This window comes from Dendronephthya gigantea, unplaced genomic scaffold, assembly GCF_004324835.1.
Source record: "Dendronephthya gigantea isolate DGI-Jeju-01 unplaced genomic scaffold, DenGig_1.0 000175F, whole genome shotgun sequence".
NCBI classification, from domain to species: Eukaryota; Metazoa; Cnidaria; class Anthozoa; order Malacalcyonacea; family Nephtheidae; genus Dendronephthya; species Dendronephthya gigantea.
In genome coordinates this window covers 251,545-261,045 of record NW_021163185.1, presented here as the reverse complement: position 1 = coordinate 261,045, position 9,501 = coordinate 251,545, and the positions used below count along the sequence as shown (strand labels likewise).

Below are 9,501 nucleotides of genomic sequence, written 5' to 3'. Positions count from 1 at the left end.
CGAAACCCAAACTGATGTTTAGAGAGAAGAGAATTAGCGTTTAGAAATTCATACAATTGATTGAAAATAGATCTCTCGAAGATTTTGCTAATAATCGGTAAGATTGATATTGGGCGATAATTTTCACATTTTTCCCTATCTTCAGATTTGTGGATAGGTACAACCCAAGCCTTCTTCCAATCGTCAATATAGACTCCGGTTTTAATACAAAGATTAAAAATCCACGTTAGGGAAGGGCTAATTATTTCAGCTGAGATTTTAAGTACCCTTGCTGGGATAGAATCAAGGCCTGTCGATTTTGAGGTCTTAAGATTACTTAACATAAGAAATACATCGCATTCGCTTACTTCGTTCAGAATAAATGGAGTTACTGGACTAGAAACAAGATTTTCTGACAAGCCCAGAGAATCATGGTGAATTTCAGCGGATAGTTTTGGCCCAATGTTCACAAAGAAGTCATTAAAGGCCTCAGCTATCATTAAATTATCAGAGATAATAGTGTCGCCTATTTTTAATTGGGAAATGTTGTTTGATTTATCATTCCTACCTAAGAGGTGGTTAATATGGTGCCAACTTTGTTTAAGGTTTTTAGCCTGGGCACAATCCTCAAATTTGTCGCTAAAATAGCACTTTTTGGCTTGACACAATTCAGGGTTAACTTTATTGCGAATGTCTTTATACTTTGCCCAGTGTAATTGAGAGTTAAATTTTACTGCTTTCTTTTTGTGAAAGTCTCTAGCTTTCATCAGGTTTTTGATGTTAAGAGTGATCCAAGGAAGTGAGTTGCCTCGTATTCTCATACGTATAAATGGTGCGTGTCGATCAAGTACTTGCAAGTATAAAGATTTCCATAGTTGCCAACAAGAGTTTGGATTTTCATATTGTGCCACATTATCCCATGGCATCTGCGATAGGTCATTAAGAAAGTCGGTTGCATTAAAGCTTTTAAAATTACGGACATATTTAACATTTTGTCGGGATTTTGGAGCAAGAAATTTCCGAACAGCAAAAATCAAGCTATGATCGGAAATACCTAGGTGGATAACTCCGAATTTTACAATATTTTCTTTCTTATTAGTAAGAATAAAATCAATCAAGGTTGCTGACGTTTTCGTGACCCCAGTGGGTTCGTTAATTAATTGCTCAAGCTGGTAAACGCATGCGAGAAATAGCAGTCTACGCGTGTGGGCATCGGGAGAAAACTTGCCAACATCACAATTAAGATCGCCCATTAGTAATAGTTCTTTGTTTTCCAAGTCACATCTACTAAGAAAATTTTCAAAATCGTCAAACAGGAGAGTATCTGAGCCAGGAGGCCTGTACCAAGTAGTTATCAAGAATGACCTACTGCGTGGTCTACTAATTTCTACACATAACATTTCCAACGGGCATGCTGATAGCAGGTCATTCCGTTCACTAAAAGGTATAGTCCCCCGAATATACATCAACACTCCGCCTCCGTATTTGTTACGATCTCTTCGAATTAGGTGAAAACCACTAACGCTTATTTCATCATCCGAAACCGACTCGTTAATTTTAGTTTCATTAATCGCTAAGATATCTAAAGAATTATTTGACATGATTACTCGAATTTCATCAATGTGCTTTGAGAGGCTATTGATATTTAGGCATGCAATTTTTAACCCTTTCTAATTATTTAAGTCAGTGAGGGAGAATTGATTATTATTATCATCACTACTTATCTCAGATAGGTCACACCAAGGTTCAGTCAGGACCTCCTTGAACGGTTGATGGATGGTACTATTCCTATGCATGTTTCTTATGCTATATAGCTATGATACTATCCCTATGCATGTTTCCCATGCTTTATAGCTATACGATACCATCGCTATGCATGTTTCTTACGCTTATCTCTATATGCATGTTTCCCATGCTATATATTGTAGCTAAGGTACTATCCCTATGCATGTTTCGTATGCTATATAGCTACGATACTATCCCTATGCATGTTTCTTACGCTATATAGCTATGATAAAAGTTGATCGTTGTCCGCCGAACTGCCGTCTCGCCAAACAGCTGTCATAGCACTGATAGCAGGCGTTCGTTAGGTTGTAGCTGTAGTTGAACTTGCATGGGCGCTTGCGATAGATGGCACGTTTTTATTTCGAAATATGCGTCTTGTTTCTGCCTCAACTTGCGGCGAAATAACGTCTGCTAACTCACTTATGCGGTCGAGAAGACGATTAACAGCCTTACGAGGATCCGCCATTTATGGAAATGAGTGTTGCGTTAGGTTATCTTAACACGAAGTACACTATAGAAATATATCGTATCCGCTGACCGAAATCGTATGTAAAAACTCGCCTGTCGAAGGAATTCTCCATTATAGTTAATATTTTCGAATATTATTATTGTTCATAAAGCTCGATTATAGTTCATTTATCTCGATCACTTCGTATGTGTATTTTCGACTATTGTATGCGATACTCGCTTATCATATACACAACTCTGCTATCAAAGGCAATACTCGACCTACTTTTGTCTACTTTGGCTTGCCATATTCCGCAACCCAATCCCCCCGCTTGACACTACGAGTCGAGCATTTCGATTACATTGCGCATCTAGCGCTGCCTTCCTCCATTGCAATGTGAGAATGTCAATAAAATCAATCTCATGCATGATCAGTTCTAACACATAATACGCTACATGCAATATAATACATAGAATAACATGTAGTCATCGATATTTCTTAGCGTTTCATCGTCCCCATGAGGAATAGTGTCTAAAATATCGTCGTCACTGTGGACGTTTAACTTGATTTGGCTCTTCGCGGGCAATGTCCGACCCAGAAGTGAGGCAAAGTCACGAATGATAGGTATAATATTGTACATTCTGTTGGTTCTGTCGCGAAACTTCGCCTCTGTGCATGTACGCTGCTGCTGGCACCAGATTCAACGAATACCACAATTTGGGGACTGTAGTTTTTTACGTTTATTAACACTCTATGTACAGGTATATCCAGTGCACACGTAGTTGCATGTCGATAACACAATACTCTTAAGACAACACACTTAAGGACACACACGACGTTTCGGTGACACCACACCACACAATACAACTAATAACCAATCTCCAATGCAACTCAACTCCCCTAAAGTTTACAATTCTACTTATATTTTTACTAAAGATAGGGGATATTATTCTATTCTCGCTTCAACTTCCTTTGCGCAATTTATGCACGTCCCAGGATGTGTCTTTTTTCCTCGCAACGCGGTTAACTCTCTAACCGCACAGCCCCCATTCTTCCATCCGTTTGCGTTAGCGTGTGGGACAGGCGGTTTCTTTCTTCGTGTTTGGACGTGCGTATGTTTGTGCGCATTATTTCCCCCGTTTACAAATTTATTATATTTTAATATAAATGAATATAATTATATGAATATATATAATACACAACAACTCTACTGACAAAGAAGACATTTGACACGTTTTCACAACAGGTTCTGAGTAGGGGACATTTGGCGTTGTTAGATGTCGTGGCCTCGTATCACTGCTCCTCTACACATGGAATACAACCAACAACAGAAAAGCACGATGAGCAAACAGCAGCCGGTAACATGGTCTTGTTAAGGCATATCCTGCAATTAAAAATCTTGCTCAACATCTCTTTAGCCCGCTCGTCTTCGGTCGAACTGGGGGTAGTAGGATGACGAATGGTACTGATTGACGCCAGAGGAACTGGTTCGTCAAAGTCGTCATCAGGAGAGTCGACGCTTAAGATGCTCTATGATATCGGCTGGTTTTCTTTTCTTGGTGGCGTTAGATTTTTTTCGAATTCGAAATGTTTGCGACTTGGTTCGCCCTTATAGCTACTATTTTCCTATTGTTTCTCCAAAATTTGGAACCTTGCGGGAAAAACCGACATAAACGTAATATCATAAAATGCTTCTATATCCGGCTCTAATCATGCTTCACGCTACTTCGTATACGTTCATTAATGTATTTAGGATATAATAAATGTATAATAGGATATAATATATGTAAAATTAAAGAAATTGATTAGTGAGAGGAACAAAGCATTTAAACAAGGGAATCTTATATTGTTCAGATCACTTAGGAACCAAGTAAAACGTGAAACCCGGTTAGCAAAAGCGAAGCATAAAGATAAGATTTTAGGCAACTGTAATAAAAACAGCTCAAAATGGTGGAAGAATATCAGTCAATTAACGGGCAGAAACAAATCTTTTTCCTAAGTGACCCTGAAAGTCAAGCTACAATGAATGATAAGGAAACTGCAAATTATATTAACAATTTCTTTGCAAGTTTGACCGAAGATTTTCCCGACGTCCATGAAAGGTGGTTTGAATATGGCGCGGGTGAGTCCTTACCCATAATTACGAAAGAATCCGTTTTGACCAAATTGAGAAACTTGAAAACTAACAAGGCATCTGGTTTAAATGATCCCAATTGTAAAATCCTAAAGATATTTGCGGAGGCTTTTGCAATACCACTCACGCACATCTTTAATGAATCCTTCAAATCAAAGTGTTTCCCAACCACCTGGAAAGAATTTGGGGTCATACCAATCCCAAAGTGTGTAGCTTGTACTAGCGCTGAACAATTACGCCCCATTGCACTAACAAGTGTAATTTCTAAGCTCCAAGAATCATATGTAGTTAAATGGATAAACGAGGATGTTGAAGGAAAAATTTCGAAAGCACAGTATAGAGGACAGCCTGGATCGTCTGCCGTTCTTGCCCTAATATATTTGGTCCATAAGTGGCAGAAGGCTCTGGATGCCCCTGGCTTCGTAATTAGGCTAATGTTTCTAGACTTCCGCAAAGCTTATGATTTTATTGATCATAATATATTGCTTGAAAATTGTTCTAAAATTGGCATTCGACCAGCACTGATATCATGGCTTGCATCGTATTTGAGTGGTAGAAGTCAAGTTACGAAATTTGGAAACGAGTTATCTGAAAGATATACTATACATGGAGGTGTACCTCAAGGTAGCAAAATAGGACCTGTTGCATTTATTGCGCACTTAAGTGGACTTCCTTCAGTATTGAAACAATCAGAAGTATCTGGTGAAGATTTTGAAGCTAATGAGGACGACGATGATGTATCAATATTTATGGACAATACCACAATCTCTGAAATCATAGATATAAAAAATCACACGTCAGGTAATGTCATTGGCAACGCTACAAGGAACATGAGCCAAGTTGCGAAGTTCACTAAGGAACAAAAAATGGAATTAAACTTGAAAAAGTGTAAAAAAATGCTCATCGATTTAAGAAAGAATAAAACTGTCATACCACCGGTGAAAATTGATAACCACACGATTGAAAGGGTTAGTACGTATAAACTGTTGGGTCTTTGGATTGATGATGATATGAAGTGGAAGACAAATACAGAGAAGGTAGTAAAAAAGGCTGCTAAACGACTATTCCTTCTTAACGTTAATCACTTTCCGCAACTGATTTTTCAAAAAAAAATCGAAAAAATTTAGTTAGGTGTATAAGGTACTTTAACTAGTGTAGTTTCTGATAACATTGCTCATTTTATGAAAAAACTTGTTATATCTAGCCTAAAAGGCTAAAATTGATGATGTTTTCTAAATTTTTCCCTTAGCAACGCCTTAGCAACGGGTTTTTAAGGCCAAATTTCCATGAAAATTACCACAAAACTGGTTCTTTTTCAGTTCTACTTTTGGTGTATGTCATTTAAAGTCCTTTCCTTATGCTGCATTGTGATTGGTTCGTTTGAGGGAGGTCGCATGGCCACAAATTTAGTGTAGAAATTTCTAGAGCAGTCAAAACAAAACAGAGTCAGTTGTCTTCAAAAATCATTGTTATTTTACATTTTTAAAATCGAAAAGTAGCTTTTTCTGGTTGAATATTGCAGTTACTTTGTTATTATTCTCATATAAATGGGAAATACTCGTAATAGAAAGAGAAAAAGAGCGAGAATCCCACCATCAAAAGCAGCGAAGAGATTTAAAGATGGCGGCCCAAGTCGTGAAATGCCAGGACCTTCTGGAGTAAAAATAGGTGACCAAACCGCAAATTTTGGAGGCTATCCCAAGAAGATTGAAAGTGCGAAGGAAGGTATCATTTTTATCGACTTGTCCATCCTATTTGCCGTGTTTGAATGTATTTTGAAGTGCCCTGAATGTGGCAGTAACATGAACTCTCATGTTGACATGAAGAAGAAGAATGGCTTTTCCAATTATATTGTTTTGGATTGTCAAAACTTGGAGTGTGAGTGGAAGTACTGCTTCAACACCTCAAAGAAACAAGGTCATTCCCATGAAGTAAATAGTGAGCTTAAGCAAGCGACGTTTTTAATCTGTAACGTGAACCGGAAGTAAATTTGGCGATTTTGATGGCGTGAGCAGTTTTTGAGGCGAAGTAACAGACGGCAACTTGAGTGTTTTGGCGTTCTTGTTTTTCAACAGAAACGTGACAGGTAAAAGCAATTTTTTTGTGTTTTTTTTTGCTAAAAATTGTCATTTGTCGACATATTATTAAAGTAATATTACTACTTTCAGCTGAAAGCGATTGAAAGCTTACAAACTGTGATGGCATCCGAAAATACTCAAGGAGTTCAAAGGTAAAACGTACTGCCAAGGCTCGAAGCTTCATAATTATGGATTTATAGAAAAATGTGGAATGAAAATCAAGTCATATGACCTAAACGTTCATTTTATTTTCGTTCAAAAAGTTCTGATACAAACGTCGCGAGTCTTTAAATTATTGAATATTTCATTTGTATTGCACAAGGTAAACCTTGATTAGTTGATACTGTATTACTGCCTGTGAAGAATTTTTTTTCCATTTTTACGTCTATAAATGACTGCTAAGTCACTTAATAAGCTGAAATAATGTCCAACAGTATATTTAATTTTTTATAGTACTCCAATGGCATGGACAAAGTTGCACGATACCATGCTATTAAAGGAAGTACTGATGGTAAATCCCTTCCAAGCCAAGAAAAAAACATCTCAAAGAGCTGATTATTGGCAGCAAGTGATCAACAATTTGAAAGGCTTGGAAGATCCTTCTTTCAAAGACACAATGAATAGGCGGTCTGTTCAAGATAGATATGCTTTGCTCTGCAAGAAGCATCGTACCAGGCTCTCTTTTGAAAAGAGGGCTTCAGGAATATCACCAGAGGTTACAGAGCTCGACCTGCTCATTGAGGAAGCAATGGAGAAAGAAAAGACTTCTGAAGAGACAAGGGTGAAAGAAGGTATTGATTCATGTAAAGTAAATATTTGGTTGTATTAATTCTGCCCTCCAGCATGTAAGATATGATACTCAGTGATGTACTGATCATCACTAGGTGAAGAGCAGGCAAAGAAATTGATGGAGGATAAAGAGAATGCCATTGATGTCCGGAAGAAAGCTATGGAGACATTAGGGGAAACCAGAAGAAGGAAAATCGAGGACGAAGAAATGGAAGAAAAGAAAGTGAAAAAGAGAAGATCAGGAAATGAAACGATGGAGTTTTTGAGGAAGCAATCAGACAGAGATCAGAAGATGAAAGAGAAAGAGATGGAGCTGGAAAGAGAAAGGTTAGATGCAGAGGAAACAAAGCACAATGACTTCAAGGAGATGATGGCCCAACAGATGGCAATACAGCAGCAAAATATGAACCAATTTAGCATGATGATGGTTCAACAAAATAATCTCATTTTAAATATTATAGAAAAATGTCAGACCGTTAAACAATATATATGATGACAAAAATGTTGTTGTGACAAAATTGTTGTTCTTTATTATTATATATTTATATTAAAATACTCAATTTCATTGTAATGTATTTACCAAATTATATTAATTGTACAAATTATATTAATTAATTTAATTGTTATATACAACTGAAATTAACCTTTCTCATGAGGCCAAATGTCCATAATTTTTTAGATACTGCCATTTCAAAGGATCTAGATTTAAAAATTTACCAAATAATTGGTTGAGGTATTTTTTACCATAAAATTGCAGATAAACAGTGAACAAGAAAGGTTCATTTCTTTTAAATTTACAACTGTACTATGTTAATTTTAATTAATTATGATTAACCAAATTTGTACAGTAATTGATGTATGCAATCAAGAATTATGAAAAATATCTTTGAACAGATGGTGGATTTAGTTCAAAAAATTTTGATGTTTGGTTCCCATACATGCATGTTAGTGCATTTTGAATCAATGCACAAACTAAATACATCTTGCCTACACAGCTGAGACCAAGTTTCAGGTTGCTTTTTAGGTCAAGGCACCTGAAAGATCTTGTGACTTCGCCAAAAGCCCATTCCACCGTCACTCGAACCGTACTCATAGACTTGTTAAATTCCATCATGTGTGGAGTCAAAGCAGCCTCTCTGAAGGGGGTTTGTAGGTGGGCTCGTAATGGGTACGCAGGATCCCCATACAGGCACATTGCACGTCCATCAGTTGAGTATGCACGTTGTTCCAAAGATGCGAGAAGGTTGGAATCTGCAAGCATCCCAGCATCGTGCCTTTTCCCCTCTAAATGTACAATCAGAGCTACCTTGTTGCTCAATGCATGGTCAGAGAATAGCACAAATTATGAGCATAAATACCAAATGTGACTTTGTCTTGCATTGTCTTGCATTATATTGTATAAGCCCTTTTGCCAAAACAGAGCATCTCGGGTAATCAGGGCAAAATTTAAAGGAAATCATTGACCTGTGCAGTGAATTTCAAAGGAGCATTGGTCACAAGTCAAGTATTTCTTTTCAGTTTTGCCCTGATTACCCGAAATGGTCTGCTTTGCTGAAAGCGCTTATTGCATTGCATTGCATTGCATTGCATTGCACTGTATATTGTATTTTCTTTTACATTGTATAGCATTGCATCATATTGCATTGGATATCGGTTGCTAATTATTATATTGCACCCCATGTTATAGTAACAGGGTTGTTATATATGTCAAAGTTGAATACATAAATATAAATCTCAGATTCTTACCAACTGGCCCAAACATATTCGCAATCAAACCATTTGGCAAAGTAACAGATTGAAACTTGATTGAATGTAGTCGTTTATGGCCGTTGTACACATATCTTTGATGTTGACCTGGCCTGCACAAAGGTCTGACAGTGCCGTCGATGAAGCCATAGCAATTTGCCAACGCTGCTCCTTTCGCATGTATAGCGTCTGCATAGATTTCGAGGTTTTCAGGGCTCAAAATTTGCTGATTCCATTCCGTCATTCTATGTCCATGAGCATTGTAAATTACATCCATAACTTTATTGCTGATCAAACTTAACTCAGCGACAGACCGACCAAACAAAGGAATTAAATCAGCATAGCGACAAGGAAACGCTAAGCGACGAAGAAGTATACATAAACCTTCAATTTTTCCGGCAGTAGTGCGTTGATAGCAGTGAAATGTATCAGGTAAACCAAGCTCTTCTGCCAAGATAGGGATATCGGCCTTGTTGAATCGGAAATAAGATAAACATTCAGGTTCTGGGATGCTTTGAAGGTCAAACTTTTCGTACTGTCCG

At 37.4% G+C, this 9,501-nt stretch overlaps 1 protein-coding gene across 1 annotated transcript; it reads right to left on the bottom strand.

Moving 5' to 3' along the window:
- Positions 1 to 8,077: 8,077 nt before the first annotated feature.
- Positions 8,078 to 9,281, bottom strand: LOC114538135. Its single transcript, XM_028559249.1, has 3 exons — positions 8,960 to 9,281; positions 8,201 to 8,497; positions 8,078 to 8,097 (listed from the first exon to the last, which is right to left on the bottom strand). Exons 1-3 carry the CDS (start codon positions 9,234 to 9,236, stop codon positions 8,078 to 8,080), a joined length of 594 nt encoding a protein of 197 aa, XP_028415050.1. The 5' UTR covers positions 9,237 to 9,281.
- Positions 9,282 to 9,501: the final 220 nt, after the last annotated feature.

Bases quoted from the DNA above. Each gene is read 5' to 3' on its own strand.
- LOC114538135 (XM_028559249.1), bottom strand. From the start codon at position 9,236: ATGGATGTAATTTACAATGCTCATGGACATAGAATGACGGAATGGAAT. The intron at 8,498-8,959 runs GTAAGAATCTGA...TTGTACATTTAG, and splicing joins GAATATGTTTGGGCCAGTTG to AGGGGAAAAGGCACGATGCT. The intron at 8,098-8,200 runs GCAAGATGTATT...ATCTGTTCAAAG, and splicing joins ACTTGGTCTCAGCTGTGTAG to ATATTTTTCATAATTCTTGA.